This window comes from Arachis stenosperma, chromosome 2 (genome assembly GCF_014773155.1).
Source record: "Arachis stenosperma cultivar V10309 chromosome 2, arast.V10309.gnm1.PFL2, whole genome shotgun sequence".
NCBI lineage: Eukaryota > Viridiplantae > Streptophyta > Magnoliopsida > Fabales > Fabaceae > Arachis > Arachis stenosperma.
Window position 1 is genome coordinate 11,950,524 of NC_080378.1, and position 18,049 is coordinate 11,968,572.

General features: G+C 37.0%; 1 protein-coding gene across 1 annotated transcript; it reads left to right on the top strand.

Annotated features, from left to right (window-relative positions):
- The first annotated feature begins 14,769 nt into the window (after nucleotides 1–14,769).
- LOC130962564 (uncharacterized) lies at nucleotides 14,770–17,150 on the top strand. The gene is made up of 8 exons (XM_057888763.1): nucleotides 14,770–14,932; nucleotides 15,040–15,110; nucleotides 15,357–15,572; nucleotides 15,671–15,763; nucleotides 15,839–15,940; nucleotides 16,066–16,158; nucleotides 16,227–16,476; nucleotides 17,002–17,150. The coding sequence occupies exons 1-8, from the start codon at nucleotides 14,770–14,772 to the stop codon at nucleotides 17,148–17,150; spliced, it is 1,137 nt and encodes a 378-aa protein (XP_057744746.1).
- Nucleotides 17,151–18,049: the final 899 nt, after the last annotated feature.

The window sequence follows — 18,049 nt, forward strand, 5'->3', positions numbered from 1 at the left end:
GGATGCCGAAAGCAGGCAATGCAGGCGACGCTACGGCAAGTCCTGGAGAATTGGGAGCTGGCGGTCAAAACCCACCGGTGTATACGTTGAATATAGGAATTAGCGACACAGCTACTGACACAGAGCGATGAACGCAGACCGGCCAAAAAGAGTTGACATTTAGCTGGCACAGTGGAGATTATAGGGTTGAGGGAGCACGCTACAGAGGAAAAGAATTGATCCATAGAGAGCAAAGGTCACAAGTTAAAAGGACTTCACCGTTTTAGGTGAAAGAGAAGACGGGATGAAAACTTAGTGAGTTAGTCAAAAATGGCTGACCATGTGCCAACAGAGGAATTAAATAGTAATGACAATAACAATGTGTGGATAGATTTATACGAAAAAAATATTTGATAAATTACAACATAGTGAACTTGTGGTGATTTTTTTTACCATTATACAACTCATTCGATAATATCCATAAACGTCGTTATAACACTGCAATAAAGAGATCTGACCCCTAATAATGTGTAGAAGAATTAATGTATAGGCATTGTTATGGGAAGAAGGAATCATGAAGGCTTTTTTATGTCATGTAACAATAATACATACACAAAAAAAATCACTTTTGAAAAAACAAAAAATTTTCTAGATATTAACTAAATAATTGACATATTAATAAAAGGTTTTGTAATAAGAAAATACAACAACAACTATTTAATGGTGTAAAATAATGGAATCTAGTGAATTAAAAACTAATTGGTTAAATGGTTTTTTGAAGGCAATGTTTAATATAAAAAGACTAAACCTTTGGTTAATGGGTGATTTAAGGAGGAAAAAAAGTTCTTTAATACAAGATGGATATAACATTACTTAAAAGGAATCTAAAGTTGTCAACAGTATTATAGAACTAATTTTTCCCAAACCATCATGGGGAGTCATCTCCAATAAACCAAAAGGTGTAATAGTGCGATCCTAAAGCCTATAAAAAAAATATAACACAGTGGCTATTCTATGAATGAGGAGAAAAAAAATCAAATTTTTCCCATGATTAACGCAGCAGAATCCTATTCAATTATATAAACAGCATTGTCCAAGAGTATATATTAAAGAACGAAAGCACTTTTGACTGAATATGATTAAATTTATCTTAGCAATATCCGGTGAGTAAATCTAAAATTGGCTAAGTTAACACTACAAGGGAACCGGGTGTTAGCTGCGCTAAAACACCAGCCCCTTTTCCAGAGCGCTGCTGTTCGAGGGATTTGCTGCCGTTCTTCATGCGGTTCGAAGGTCCGCATCTAATAATCTTATTGTCGGCCCAAATTGCCGGCCGTTCTCTCCCACCGCTCTAGATTGCTCTATTTTGTTGCGATTCCTGCTGCGTGAATACTCCTCCGCTCCAAATAAACTGAACTAAGGCGGTATTGGGCCCTCACCGCAGCAGAAGACATTGGGGGGAAGGGGATTTTGCCTTGCTAAAATACCCAAAGCAAATTGATTTCGCGCGATAACCTTCAAGTATTTGGCGCGAGAACCCTTCGTCAGAGCCAAGGTTTAGCAATCAACAAGGCTCCTTCCCCGCCGTCCCTACCCTTCCCTCTGTCAGATCCAACCCACCGCTCCTCCATCGTTGTTCCGGTCACAGGATCCTCTCTCATCGCGTAGCTCCCGTCCACGAAGGTGAAGTAGAAGGGGTCGTCGGAGTTCTCCTTCTGCCGTGCATGCGTGTGAAGTCGGTGGCGTCATCCCAATCCATCCGTCCCTGTGTCATCCTTGGCAGCCTTCTCCCCTTTGGCGGTGCTTCCCGTTGCCGATTGCACTAGTCTCCCCTCTCAGTGGTTAGTTCCTCTCCCTCGTCCCAATTTAAGTTTCAGGGCTCTTGAGAAAACTATTCAAGCATCAATTTAATCTTTTTGCTTTATTAATTTTGGTCTGAACAACGTATTTTGATTGATTCTAACCAAATTTTTCTTCAATTTAACAATCAGATTGAATTTTTTCCCAATATCTGAACCCCTGAGTCTTGATGTGTTTTTAGGAGTTAGTTGATTTACTTGTTAAATGCTGAAAACCTGCTTGCTTTGCGTAGAACCTATGATTGCTTTCTTCCATATCAAGACCCATGCACTGTCTATCTGAATTAATTTACAATCCTTTAATTTTTCCATTTATATTTCTCAATCTTTTCTGGGTCGAAGTTGAATTTGTGTGGCGAGGGCTTCTGGTGAGTTCATTGCTCTTTCTGCGTTTGTTGTTCGGTGTGGTAGTTCAATAGCTGATTCGATTAGGTTTTGCAACTAAGGTTGTGTTGAGTACATGGGTTGTTGCATTTTCCCTTCCGTTTGATTGTGTTGGTTTTAGTATGTATGTTTCTGATTTTGCGTTCTGTTCACGTTATCAATCGGCCTTAATTTTGGAATAACATGGGTCTTGACTCAAGTCCTTTTTTTTCGAAATTTTTGTATGAGTTTTAATTTGAGCTAATTACAAAAGAACGTTATCTTTTAAAATCAAAGTAGAACAACTGACATAGTATTAATGAAATATTTATAGTGTTGATTAATAAGACTCCGAATAGTCTTCATGTTTTGATGTTGGAGATGTTTGTGTTTTTTAGCTCACCAATGAAAAAGATCTGTTTGATGTTCATATTTGTAGATCCCAATGCTAGGGTAATGTATTAGAACTTCAGGAACTAAGAGCTCTTAATTCTCAAATAAGGTTAATTTCGCGGAGATGCATCACCTTTTTTTTTCCTTTTCTGCATAATCAAACTTTTATATTTGGTTTGTAGCAGGTTTATATATGTATGTACTAAGTATTTTAATTTTAGAATTCTTGTTTTGTCACTTCATGATTGCATAGTTAGATTCTCAAAGTGAAAGTCAAGACTGTGTTTGGTATAAGGATAAGAAAAAGCGAGGCAGAATTTTCTATGGATTTGTATATATATTTGTAAAATTTGAACAAATTGGAGAGGTTATGAATTCTTTTAAAATAATTTCTGAGTCTTTTTCACAGTTAAGAACCTTATTAATACATTAAAGATAAAACCATTTTCGAGAGTTAAAATGTTTTATGAAATAGTTTGATTGAATAAAAACCAGGGTTCCAAAGAAGCAAAGTGAGCACTAACTTGAAATGTAGGATTATGAAATAGTTTGATTGAATAACAACCGTGGTTCCAAAGATATTTTCCTATTATTCCCTGCACCTTGTGAGTCAACAAGCACACACTTCTGATGATGAGTACAGAGGGTTCTCACAACCTGAACCAAGAGACTCAATCAATTAAACTAGGACTGATGTCATAATGTGAATGTGTATGTGAAAGAAGATTTCATTCCAAGGAAATCCATGCCTGTTGCTTGAAAATACTGAGATTATTGCTTGCATAACGGAGAGATAGCACGCAATGAACAGCTGAGTTTTTAAAGAACTGTTTGGTTTCTTTGTTCATGAGTTTGCATCACTCCATCCTGCAATGAACAAGATCAGCTTTAGAACCCATCTTGCACTTGAACAGAAATGAATGAATGAATGAAAGAGCAATTACAGTTTTGATAAGGAACTTGTCATGTGAAGTTCTGTCATCCCAAATGAGCATAACAACTCTAAGACCATCTTGTGATTTGTACTGCAACAACTCTCCAAGTGAAAGCTCTTCACCACAAGGCAATGGCCTTGCTGGCTCTCTAACAAGCTTTATTGGATGATAAACTGACCAACCTAGGGGACATCTTCTCAAGAATCTGTTTCTTTACTAGATCATTTACCATCTTAGTAACATCTTTTCCAGAATCCGTTATGAATGCTTATTTTCCATGGTTTTAATCTCAAGATCTCTCATCAGCTTATCAATATCTTGGTTACCATTGTTCAATGTTTTCTCTAATTCTCGGAGTTAAATTCGGACTTTCTCTGAACTTAATTTGTTTGCATTGAATCAGGTTCTCTGACGAGCGGGTATATCGGAGCTCTGGAATAATTTACTTGGGGTGTATTCCTGTAGCTGCAGCTGTGACAGGTATTACAATAGAGTAGAACCAAAGGGTCTTGCACAAAGTCTTTTGGGCAGTTTATTAAGTATTGATTTTTATATTTTTATTTGATATATTTTGTTTTTAGTTGAATTGGAGGATCATGTTGTATTATCTGTGTTTTTTTTTTTTTTTTTGCATTTTTTCCCCTTAGGCTAGGCATCGGGATTTTGTTGAATGGGTGATTAGTATATGTAAAATGACACTATAGTTTGTCTCGGAGAGTGTTATAGTGAATAGTGGATTTGGTTCCATACTTCCATTACTGTTAGTTGTTACAAGTTGAATGTGAAAGGCCTGTTGTATTCCTCGTTTCTATTCATCCTTTAGTTATGTATTCGCATTTTGTACTCCTCAGATTTTATTGCGAATTTGCTTATTAGCGTATGAATGCTGCGTTGAACTGTGTTTTGGTGCATACCTTTGACCCAATTTCGCTGTGTTTAGCATATCAAGCGAGTTACTCAGTTATTTGATTTTAGTTAAATGTGAAAATTGTGCATACTCGTGTTCAGCGTTTCTTTTTATTTTATTTTATTTTATTTCTTTATTTTCAATCAGATTTGTACGTGAAATGTATTTTATTTCTTTTTTTTTGCTGCTAGCAATCTGAGTGAGTTGTTTATTTTTTAATTGAATGCCAAAATCAAGTAATATTCAGTTTTTGAATACTATTCAGTTTTGACTATGAGTGAGTTGTTTCGTTTCTTTTTGTGACAGTTGTGTACGCTTGATATTTTTATATTTCCCCCTTTTTGCTGAGCTGGTTATATGAGATGTTATTATTTGATATGTGTATTCCATGAGGAAAACTGAAGTCTTTTTTTGGATGCAGATTTTGAAGGCAAGACAGATCTCAACATTCGTGCTTTAGAGGTTGTGGAAGAACTTAGAACTAAAAGAGCACACAAGCAGGTCAGTTATTAGTTATCACCCTTGAATGCTAATATCCCTATGTCGTTGTCAGTGTTGTAAACTCTGGATCATACTTTGACCTTTTTCCTTCCTTTGTTTTCCCATTGTCATTAAACTATTAAGATAGTTGTCTGATCATTATTTTAGAGGAGCATACTAACAATTCTTTTGACTTTCTAACCATTTCCAAACAGTCCAATGCTCCTGTTAGTGGCTTTTAACAAAGACAGGACATCTTTACCTCAACCTCTGCTAATTAGAATCTATATATAGTTCTTATGTGATATAATTAATGGAGCAGTTTGATACTTTCATTTTGAGAGTTTTCAAGCATAAAACTATCCTCCATGTCAACACTATTATCATTTGATTTACATTTCTATATTAGTGACTCCGCCAACTCATACATTATGTTTTAATAGTATACTAATTTCTCATTCTTTTATAACTTGCAGTGAACAATATAAATGTATATGTGGGGAACTGTTAAACAATTATAGTCTAAGCTAACATAATAAATGTCATCAGTTAGGAAAAATTGTAATTTTCATTTTCTGCATATTATTCAAATGTTGCCAAGTAGACTCCATCAGTATAATATCATGGGAAGTAGGTATGTTTAGTTGAAAAACCTAAAAGCTTGATAAAAAATCATTATCCATTTGTGTCAGAAATAGGTTTAAAAATGCAAGTATACTAGTAATATATACAATAGTAGTATAGCAGTATATTTGATAATAAAACTATGCATTTGGGATGTACTTTGGTGCTTGATTGATGAAATAACACGTTAAAAAAAAAGTTTTCCTGCCCATGTTAGCTTATTGACACATAGATATATAGTGGGTACGAATAATAACTAGCCTTTTTTTTATAGTATAATCTCCTCCAGTACGTCAAAGATTAAGTTATTACAAGTTATATACTATATATTTTTATTTCGTAGATTAATATAATATTCCTCTTTTTCTTTTTCTGTTTTTAAGGAACGAATTTTATTTTCCATTTCAAATATTTGCCATCGGACCCAGAGTTTCTTTCTTCCAGTAATTTTTTTTGAAAGTGCAGCATTTTTCAATGAGTAAGCAAATTTCTCCTACATTTCTCGTGCTTCTGTATTATCCTATATGCTATTAAATGCGTGTTTTATTATTCGGTTTTACAGTCAATTGCCTATTCTATATCAAGTGTTAATTACTTACTGTTATCTCGTGGTTGGACTTTATTTTACGATTTGTCGTCGTTCAAATTTTTTCATCAAACTAGATATCGATAAGAGCTGGATTTCAAAGTCACGGGTTGGTGCAGAATATAGGGACGATTTGACCAGATTCTTAGATTTTGCATTTGCCAATGCATCATCTGATGGGATGATACGTTGTCCATGTCCGAAGTGTGGTTTTCGCCTCTTACAAAATAGAGAGGATGCGTTCGATCACTTGGTGATCAACCCTTTCCCGTCTACTTACACATTTTGGATCCATCACGGTGAGAGACGCGAGGTCGAGCCCTCTTCTGACCAACAAAAAGATCAATCTGATCAACATTTGAACGCTCCGATGCTTGATATGGTCCATGATGCATTCAACTTTTCAGGACTTCATGGTCCCGAAGAAGACTCGGAGAATGAACCGGACGACGGCCCTATGGATGAGTTGCCTAACTTATACAATGAACCTAGTCGAGAGACCCGCAACTTTCACGACCTACTCGAAGACGGGGAGCAGGAGTTATACCCAGGATGTACAAAGTTCTCTAAGTTGTCTTTCTTGGTGAGGGCTCTATCACATTAAGTCCATGTGCGGAGTGAGCGATAAGGCCTTCGGAATGATATTGGAGTTGCTTGCGGACGCGTTTGAGCATGCCCGGATTCCATCCACTGTGCACGATGCCAAAAAAGCATAAGAAAACTCGGTCTCGAGTACAAGAAGATAGATGCATGTCCAAATGACTGCATGCTATACCAGGCAACGATCAAGAGCTGACCAAATGCAAGCAGTGGGACATCGAGATGGAAGCATAAGACTAAGAAGAACTCTAGGTTGAGGATCAAGACGGTTGTCAAGAAGAACGGCAAACCACAAGCGGCGAAGATTCTTCGTTACTTCCCCCTTATTCCACGATTGCAGAGGTTATATATGTCTAGTAAGACAGCCGTTGATGCTGTGGCATAAGAGAAGTCCCAACTCTGATGGTATGTATAGGCATCCAAGGGACCCGAGGCATGGAAGTCATTTGACGTACGATATCCCGACTTCTCTCGTGATCCGTGTAGTGTTCGCCTAGCATTAGCTATGGCTTTAACCCTTTTGGGAACATGAGCTCGAAGTACTCAATTTGGCCAGTGTTTCCCGTATAACATGCCGCCTTGGATTTGCATGAAACCCCTTCGTTCATCCTCTCTATGATTATTGCTGGTCCTAAAATGCCTGAAATGACATAGACATGTACCTAGAGCCGTTGATCAACGAGTTGAAGCAATTATGGAGGGTGTTGAAACTTATGATGCAGTCGAGAAAAAAACCTTCAAGATGCAAGCTGCGTTGATGTGGACAATCAGTGATTTTCCAGGGTTGGGGAACTTATCTGGGTAGAACACGTACGGTGGGAGAGCTTGTCCTGCATGCAATTTGGATGCTGAAACTAACCGCCTTACACACAGCCAGAAATGGTGTTTCATGGTCATCGCTTTTCTCAATCATGAACACAAATACAGAAAACCGGTACTCCTTTGATGGAAAGTTAGAGGATAGAGGTCCGCCAATTAGAGTCTCTGGTAGAGACATTCTCGGGCAGTTTAGAGGGTGTGCATGTCCAATTTGGCAAGGTGCAATCGGTACGGGGAAAAGGACACGCGGACAGCAAACTCCCATGCAAGACGAGACTCCTTGGAAGAAGAGGAGTATATTCTTTGAGCTGCCATATTGGGGAGAACAATGAATTGCGTCACAACCTTGATGTCATGCACATAGAGAAGAATGTCTGCGACAACATTGTATTCACCATAATGAACGAGAAAGGTAAGTCTAAAGACCACATTAAGCTCGAAGAGACCTCCAGTCGATGGGAATCAAGCATGATTTGTGGCCACGGGAAGATGGAAAGTACCCATCTGCCATCTTTACCATGACCAATCAACAAAGGAGCTCTTTCTACGGACTATCAAGAACGTAGTCTTTCCAGATGGATACGCTAGCAACATTTCCCGCTGCGTGGATTTACGACAGCGCAAGTTGTCGGGGCTGAAAAGCCACGACTGTCACATTCTAATGGAATATCTACTTCCAATCGCGTTAAGGAATGCATTGCCTCTCCAAGTGTCTTCTGTCCTGGCGGATTTGTCATCCTTTTTTCGTCGATTATGCAGCAAATCCATAGACCCTCAACAACTTCCTCTCCTTCAGAGTCACGTGGTTCATACTCTGTGTCGTATGGAGACGATTTTCCCTCCTTCTTTCTTCACAGTGATGGTTCACTTGACAGTGCATCTGGTCGAGGAGGTGCGTCTCGGTGGCCTAATGCATTATCGGTGGATGTACCCAATTGAACGGTAATTATCAAACAAAATTATTAATTTTGCCATTAATTAGTGCTTATGACACGTGTTATATTCCCAAAGGTACCTATGCCGTCTCAAGCAGTACGTGCATAACAGATCACAACCAGAGGGCTCAATTGCAGAGGGATACTTATCCGAAGAGATTCTCGTATTCTGTTCAAGGTACTTAGATAATGTTGAGAGTAGGATTAATCGACCATCCCGTGTTGACGATCGACCGCGTGAAGTCATGCCTGATGAGAGTGCAACCATGTTCCCAGAGGTTGGAAAGGCAGTCGGGGCTGCTTCTTTTTACACCCTCACACCAGCTGAAAAATTACAAGCTCACCGTCACGTACTGGTCAATTGCCTGGCCGTGGAAAAGTATCTTGAGTAAGTGCATTTGAAAGTATCTACTTCGTATTGATTTTCTATGGTTGGAGAACCTGATGTGACATTTTTGTGACGTTTGTAGTGAGTTTAGGGCGATCACAAAGAGAAAGTTACGAAATAAGACAAGGTCAGAATCTAAGATAGACAATGTTGTGCACAGAAAATTTTCTGATTGGTTCAATCGTAAGGTGAAACGTCTCAATCATTTATACACGTACATATTAATAACGGTGTCATATTATTCGTATCCCAAGATAATGAATATTCAATACTTTAACTTCCAGGTTACATTGGAAAGCAGCATGCACCCAAACGAATTGCAGTGGCTTGCATGTGGGCCCAATGTTCAAGTTAGCCGCTATACATCCTACAATGTAAATGGATTTAAGTTCAGAACCCTATCGAGAGAGGAAAGGTTGAAAACCCAAAATAGTGGGGTGTATGTCACTTCTGACACTAGGAGTTACGCAAGCAAGCGCGATAGTAATGTTGCCGTTGGTAGCGTCTCGTATTACGGAAAACTGATGGACATCATTGAGCTAAATTACAGTGGTCAATTCACAGTCGTCTTGTTTAGATGTATCTGGGCAAACACCACATCTGGCAGAGGTATAAAAAGGGACTCTTTGGGACACACAGTGGTTAACTTCTCTCATCCAATTCATACCGGTGATCGAGAAGATGATGAACCTTATATTCTTGCATCCGAGCTCGCCTAGTGTACTATGTTGAGGATGACGCTGATAACGAATGGAGTGTGGTAATCCATGTGAACCCAAGGGACATGTTTGAAATGGGTGAAGATATAGGACAGTGTAATTTCGAATTATCTCCCCAACCGATCCTGACTGGGTTGGCTGATTTTGACATCGAAAGTTTGTCATTGAGACGGGACACCGATTTGGAGGAACCAACCACTGATGCCATCGATAATTGCGACGAGCTGCCTATATATAGATGTATTCAGATACTAATTCTGTACATGTGCGCTATTTTTATAGTGTATCACCGTTGAGGGTTATAAGATTGCATAAATATTAATTAGCAACTAGCATATAATTTCTTAGAAACTGGATACACTGATGTATATTCCTATTTATTTACAAGTAATTTACCTGGAGAATGTGATTTTTTAAACATATGTATTGCTCAATTTATTTAATCAATTAAGAGTTACTAGACTGTAATTGACCCTATATATTGACTGACATGATCTTTTTTGCCAGGGAAATTGGAAGAGAGGGACCTCTTCCTTTGTGCCTCTAGCTTGTTTGCAAGGCGATGATTGAGGCCTCCCCGTTCTCTCTCACTCGAGCAATCAAGGTCATTCGCAAGAGACCTGTGGTTCAACAAGTTGCCCATTCAGTCATGGCTGGACACATTCTCATCAATTCGCAACAAAGTACCAAAAAAAATTCGGCTTCGGGTTCGTCACCAGCACGAACCTGCGCCTTGCGCAACAATACTGGTGGAGGTGCAGGTACCGTAGTTAATCTTTTTAACTAGTGACTGTATGATTTAAGGAAAATAAATCAAAATAATAATAAGGGAGTAAGTGAATGAGAAGAAAAGCAAAGAGTGTGAGTGGGATTATAATTATTTTGTCAGACGAGTGAGGAAGAAGAATGTGGTTGGAATGAAATGGGATGAAGACTTGTGTCTCTGTTGGGGATGCTGGTTACATCATATTATTGATTATTAACAACACCTCATAAGTGAGTGCATCTAGTTAACTCAATCCTAAAACCCTATAGCTTGTAAGATTACAATAATAATTGTTTATGCATTTTTGTAGTTGATAAGTATATTATTTCCTCTTAAGCAAAAAATTCTCAAACTTTGAACATGTCTACGTGATTATGGGTGTGCCTTGAATTCAGGTTTCTGTTTTTGTTTGTTGTTTCTTCTTCCAATTAAAGAATGGAGGAGGCAGTGCGTACTTATGAGGGGGAGGTGTTTACGATCTTCCCTCCCATCATTTTCCCATTTGATTATGACGACTTCATGATTGAGTTACTAAACATGTTGTTACTTGTTAGGTACAATTATTTTGTGATTGTTTATTCCGTTAAGAAAAGTTTGTTTGTTTAGTGTTTTAGTTAAAATAATTTGACGTCACAGATTGAGCCTCTCTTGTTTTAGAAATTGTTAGTTAGTTTCAAAGGACTAATTAATTAGTTCATCATTTGGTTTGATCTGACGACTAAGAAATCACCACTCTAGTATTATACCATGTCTTTTCCTTGGACGCTCCTAAGTATGACTTTCAGTGATATTATTTAAAGAAAGAAAGAAAGAAATGGAGGAACAGGTTGGTATATATTTCTGACCTATATTTCTGATCTATACCACCATGTCAATTCAAATTTGTCTAGCATGTCCATTACTGATCTATAACTCTGATTGGTCTGGCTGATTTTGGCATGTTCTTAAGTTGAGACGTGAAGCATTAAATGTTGCTGAAGTATATAGCTATTGCCTCTGGTTAGTGTTGTTAATGATTTTTTGCGACCAACTACTGTACCTTATCAGCTGCAACTCTATTAAACTTGTGCAGGCACGATATCAGAATAGTCTGCAGGTTGAACTTGAAACGGCGTCTCGGGAGGAATTCACTCTTATAGAAAGAGGTCTTACGAAACTATGGGAACGTAAGCCAAACCAGCAGTTTATAACATGGCGCTATTTTGTGCTTTGTTTTTTGTAAAATTTGTGACTTCTAATAACTTGTTTGCTTATGGTGTATCCGTCAGGTTTGTCGGGGAAAAGACTCTAGATGTTTCGGAAGAGACCGGCGAGGTAGTTCAAGATTCGATGCTCGAAGAAGACGTTGCGCCAGATAGTTCTGATGAGGTTGTCTCTAAAGGACACCAACCTTCCATCATAACCTTTGACCTCAATAAAACTCCAGAGGAGAATGATATTTGCTGACTCAACTCTTTATTATTAGTCTGCCTTATCTCTTGAAATATTAGGACTGAACTGAACAAAGTGACTATTTGTGATTATTCCTTTGCCTGTTGAATTCGACGTTCTGATAATGAATTTGGAATAGATTATTCTCAAATTACTATATATCTAACATCAGATTTATTTAAGTTTTGCATGCATAAGTTTATTTTTTATTTTATCTCTAATCTTATTTTATTTTTTATCTAATTTTATGTTTTTCACTTTGAAATTTACCAGTGATCAAATTCTAGACTTTTTAGATATGGAGTTTTGATGTCATTCCAAAATTTTTAACTTGTAGAAAAAGACAACAGAATAGTTATATTGTTAACAATATATTATTTAATTTTGATAAACGTTTTGATTGAATCAATATAATCAACGGTATGTCTGCCTCCTTACTCCTTCATCTCACTGAATAAACATAAATGAAATAATAATAATATATGAAGCAGGAGAAATTAAAATATTAAATGAGCACAGAATTATTTAAAAATGTATATTGATTTGATAATAAACATTTTTTATAAATATACTAGGTTAATCCAAAGACACATATAATTCATTAATGATTTTCTTGAAAGCTGGAGACTCATTGACTCCAATATATGGAACAGTTATCTAATTCTTAATTTTACTAGTCAAAATATTATAATCAGCAGAAGTAAACTTAGTTTTCCTAGTCAGAATATTATAATCAGCAAAAGTAAAAAGCTCGATTTGAATAGCTTCTTGAAATAACCAATAAGCCTTTTTTATCAATTCTCTTAATTCATCATCTGTTCAAGTTTACACTACTCATGATTAATAAATATAAAAGTAAAAAAAAAAAGAGAGAAGAAGAACACAATAGATTACTTCAAATATGTAACCAAAATACTCTCAAATACTTCTTAAAAATTAATATATACATAACACAATAATTTGTTCGCTAAGTATTTATGTTTTTTTTATTAGTTTAAATTTTGAAAGAAATAATATTATGATATGATATTAGAATTTTATATCTAAAAATCTTAGAATTCGATCTTTAATAAATTTTAAAATTAAAAAATAACATAAAACAAATAAAAAATGGAAAAACTATGAAAAATTAAATAAGTAAAAAAAAGGCATTTGTTTGAAATGAGTGTTAAAAATTATAACTATTTATATTATTTTTTTATTAATTTAAATTTAAAAAAAATAATTTCATAATAGGAACGATGAAGAATAAAATATAAATTTATAAAAAGCATATATATTATTCCAGTTTATGGAATTAATTAATCTATCGATATAATGTATAAACAAATAAGTCATATGTACTGAATATTTTATTAGTAGTGATATGCAATTGATAATATTAATGTATGAATTGAAGAGAGTAAACAAAACAACATTTTATATTAATGTATGAATTGAAGAGAATAAGCAAAAACTATTAGCGTCTATTATAAAATTAAAAAAAAAATAGACCTAACGAGCTCTGAGAATAAAATTAACATAAATATTTGTTTATAAATATGTAGATAACAAACTAATAATAATCGTTAAGTATTTATTTTTTAATTGTAATTTTTCCTTCAATACCTACTAATACTTTAAAAAAGTTACAAAAAACCAAAAAACACAAACTGAAATTTTAAATTAGATAAGCCACCGCCCAGCAAATCCTTATTTTTTCTCTAATACCAATAATCCTTATTGGAGCTTGCTTCGTCCAGTACCTCTCCTCCACGCCCGTCTCTGCGGTGTGCCAGCTTCCTGGCGCCCCTTCCCTCGCTGTCCGATACCTAGTGGTTCCACTCTTACCCTCAAACCAGTCATCCCACTGGAGGTAAGCACGATTAATCCTGGATATTATTATGCTCTAACCTACTACTAATTTCATTCCCCAACCGCATTGTTCAATGCTCTAACTCACCTTCAATTCATCTCTCTTTTTTTTAATCTGTCATTATCTTCATTTTAAGCATGTTATTGCTGATCCTAATAATAACAATTATCTACGATGTACATCCATTATGTTATATATTTAATTAACAAATACTCTGCTTATATATTAGGATTACTAATTACTAATTAATTAATAAGTGGCAAGTAATGAGAGACGTTTAGGCACCAAAAACAAAATTAAAGAAACAGCATAATCTTACTCTCGTCTAGATATCCTTTCTGACTCCCTCTCACCCCCGCATATTTTTTTTTCATAATTTCTCTCATTAATGAAGAGATTAATGAAGAGCCGCCCTGCACCATGCGTATAAGTGTCCCTTTTACATCCATACGTTGCAATGTCTATTTAGATTTATTTTCTTTTAATATGATTAATTAATTAAGCTTCTTCAAGAATTTGTTGTGATTCCACATTGAAGTGCTATTTTTTATTTTAAATTGAATATTATTAGTGTACTCTTTTGAGTACGTTTGGAAGAACCCGAATTTTATGTGTACTAATCTTGTACTATTTTCTATTCGAATGTAGTTGGGACCTCTGATCATTTATATTATGATGTACAATATTAATTGTTATATTCGAGTTAATAAAAATGATACATGAATAATTATATTTAACATAAATAATTGAATAAATTGTGAATAAATCAATTTTTTTTATGTCCCACATATTTGATTTCTTTGTTAACATGCTATCTCAACTCATGTACTCATGTAACTGGGGTATGCCGGTGTCCTTTTTACATGTTAATTTATATTATTATGTATATATTAATTGTTATTACTTCGTTTTAATCCGAATGCAGTTGGAAAAGATGCCTCGGGTAGGTCGTTTCACGAAGAAAGCTTGTGTAGACACAGCATGTCAACAGCCTCAAGTGGGCGGCTTCAACTTCCCAGCAGAGAGCGGACTGCCCAATTCTACCGCCCAATTCTAGTGCCCCCACCTCCTCATCTTTACGCCCCTTTCGTCCGCCCCGAACCGAACCACTGCCTGCTCCACAGGCTTCCATGAATGATGTTCAAAACTCGGAGCCGGACGCCGAAGAGGCAGACCCGGAGGCAGATGAGGTAGATTCTTTTGACCAACATGTTGATAACCTTCTTGCTGCACAGGATGCTCAGAAGCGCAAGGGACACAAGACCACAGAATTTTGGGATGTTAAAACAATTGGTATAAGAGAACTTTATTTAATTCTACTTTTCATTGCCCTATTTTTCTATGATGTATTCACAACTTGACTCCAATGGTAGCTAATTAAGAATTAATATGTTTTACAGAATCCGATGGCACAATCAAACAGGTCAAACTGAGTGTGAAGGAAGCTATGAAGCCACCTAACGGAAGAAAGGTCGTACTCAGGTTTAACAATGCACTGCAACCAGTTGGGGATGAAGCAGGTCTACTGAGCGGCGTTATGGGGCTGCTAGGATCTGATTACACCAAATTTCCAATCTGTGAGAGGGACTAGAGAAAGGTTCGCACCAGGGACAAAGTCTATAATGAAATAGTAAAGGTAAAATGTTATTTTTATTTCTTCGTACCATTCCAAACTCATACTTTGAACACTACTCACTGCTTAATTTTAATGTTGCAGGAAATGTTCCATTTTGAAGAAGATAGTAGAGGAATTATAAAAGGTATAATATCCAAGATGCTAGGAAGGGCTTGGAAGGAAACGAGGAACAGATTATACCATCGCTACTATGACGCAGAACTTTCACTTGCAGCAAATATTGAAAACCGCCCAGATAGAATTACTGCAGACCATTGGAAAAGATTTCTCGATTATCGCAACAGCAAAGAGACACAGGTAATATAGTTTTGTTTCATAACAGACAAAGTTCATTTATGTCACATTTAGTTCGTCAGAACTAGTGTCTAGTAACTCTTAAATTAATGGCATGACAGGATAAGTGTAAGAAAAATGCCGAGAATCGATCAAAGCAGCTTTACACCCACACCGGTGGATCGAAAAGCTTGGCAAGGCTCAGAGAAGAAGAGGTAATCTAATTTTGAGAATGTTTTTGAACTATCTGTTCCTCTACCCTATTCACTTTGTCTTCATTATTGGTACAGTCGGAACGACAAGGGAGGATAGTTAGTAGAGGAGAGTTGTATCTCTTAACGCACAAAAAAACCAATGGCTCCTATATCCATGATGCAGCTCGCGCTATTGGAGTAAGTAATGTGTTCAGAATCGGGAAGTAGTTTCTCCTATGTTTTAATTTTTAAAATTTTATTGGAAGTATGTGCGGTTAGCGACTAGCTCATAAATGCTCTTAATTGCTTATCTATGTGTGTAGGAAAGAATTGAGGCTATTGAGCAAGGCGATGAATCTTCTAGACTGTTATCCCAGAATGATTCGCTTGCTCAAGCTCTCGGAAGAGAACGCCCGGTAGGGTGCGTGGAATGGGGTTGGGACCGACTTCTAGTCAAGTCTTCGGTATGAATTCCAATCAGTAGAGCAATGGTTTTGAAAGGGAGGAGACCCAAAGAGTGCTGCTTGAACTACAAGCAGAGTTGGCAGCAGAGAAATTGAAAAGGAAGGCAGTGGAGGATGAAGTAGCAGCCGAGAAGACCAAAAGACAGGCAATGGAGGATGAAGTAGCAGCCGAGAAGACCAAAAGACAGGCAATGGAGGATGAAGTAGCAGCTGGGAAGGTCAGGATGCAGGCAATGGAGAGTGCTTTGATATGTCTACTTCAAGGGCAAGGTAGGAAGCTGCCATCAAACGTCGCAACATGGATGAGTGCGTTGGAAGGACAGAATAGAAAGTAGTTCTTAGGATTGTGGAACCTTTTCTTCTTTCAGATATGCACTTTTATTTTGTTGATTATGCAACTCTTAGTAAGGAGTACACTTTGTTGATATTCGGATAATTATATTAATTAAATTAATGGTTTTGCTATTGTCGTTTACCCTGCAATTTATTTTTCTTGGATTTTAAATAATTTAATTTACTAATATTAAGAACAATTAAAAAAAACGAAAAAAAATGCTCATTGAAATAAAAAACAGCGTGGATTGCCAGTGTATAAAACAGTATTTTTGCGGCCATTTAACCAGAAAATAGTGGCGGTTGCGAACTAGCCGTTAGAAATTTGAAAATTCAAGTTAGGAGATAGCAGCGGTTTTTAACCGCCGCCAGTTACATTTGAAAAAAACATTGGCTGTTAAACCGCGACGTTTCCAAACCGCCGGTAAATGCATTAGCCTTTAAACCGTGGCCATTAAACAGCGGCGGTTTCAAACCGCCGAACATTTCGTGTCGATCACAGATTTCTAGATCGCGGCGGTTTTAAACCGCCGCTAAACATTGCGACGCTAATCTTGGGTTTTGCGGCGGTTGTGCCAGCGGTTCTTGAAAACCGCCGCAAAATCATATAACCACCCCCTAATAGGCGACGCTTAACAAACCGCTGGAATTCCGTTTCGCGGCCGTTTGAAACCGCCGCAAATCACTCCTGGAAACGCCGCTATTTCCCGGTTCCCTTGTAGTGTAATGAGTTAACCCACAGCACATATGATGAGCGGATAATTTATACGCTTTTTGGCATTGTTTTTAGGTAGTTTTTAGTATGATCTAGCTACTTTTTGGGATGTTTTTATTAGTTTTTATGCAAAATTCACATTTCTGGACTTTACTTTGAGTTTGTGTGTTTTTGTGTGATTTCATGTATTTTCTGGCTAAAATTGAGGGACCTGAGCAAAAATCTTATTCAGAGGCTGACAAAGAACTGTAGATGTTGTTGGATTCTAACCTCCCTGCACTCGAAGTAGATTTTCTGGAGCTACAGAACTCCAAATGGCGCGCTCTCAACTGCGTTGGAAAGTAGACATCCAGGGCTTTCCAGCAATTGATAATAGTCCATACTTTGCGTGAGTTTTGATGACGCCCGCCAGCTCTCTGCCCTTTTCTGGCGTCAAAATGCTAGAGCTGGCATAAAAGTTGGAGTTAAATGCCCAAACTGGCACCAAAGCTGGTGTTTAACTTCAAGGAAGACCTTTACACGTGTAAAGCTCAATGCTCAGCCCAAGCATACACCAAGTGGGCCCGGAAGTAGATTTCTGCATCATTTACCTATTTTTGTAAACCCTAGTAGATAGTTTCATTATAAATAGGACCTTTTACTATTGTATTTTCATCTTCGGATCATAGAGACAATTTTGGATATCATATTTTCATATTTGGGGAGGCTGGCAATTCGGCCATGCCTGGACCTCCAGACCACTTATGTATTTTCAACGGTGGAGTTTCTACACACCATAGATTAAGGGTGTGGAGC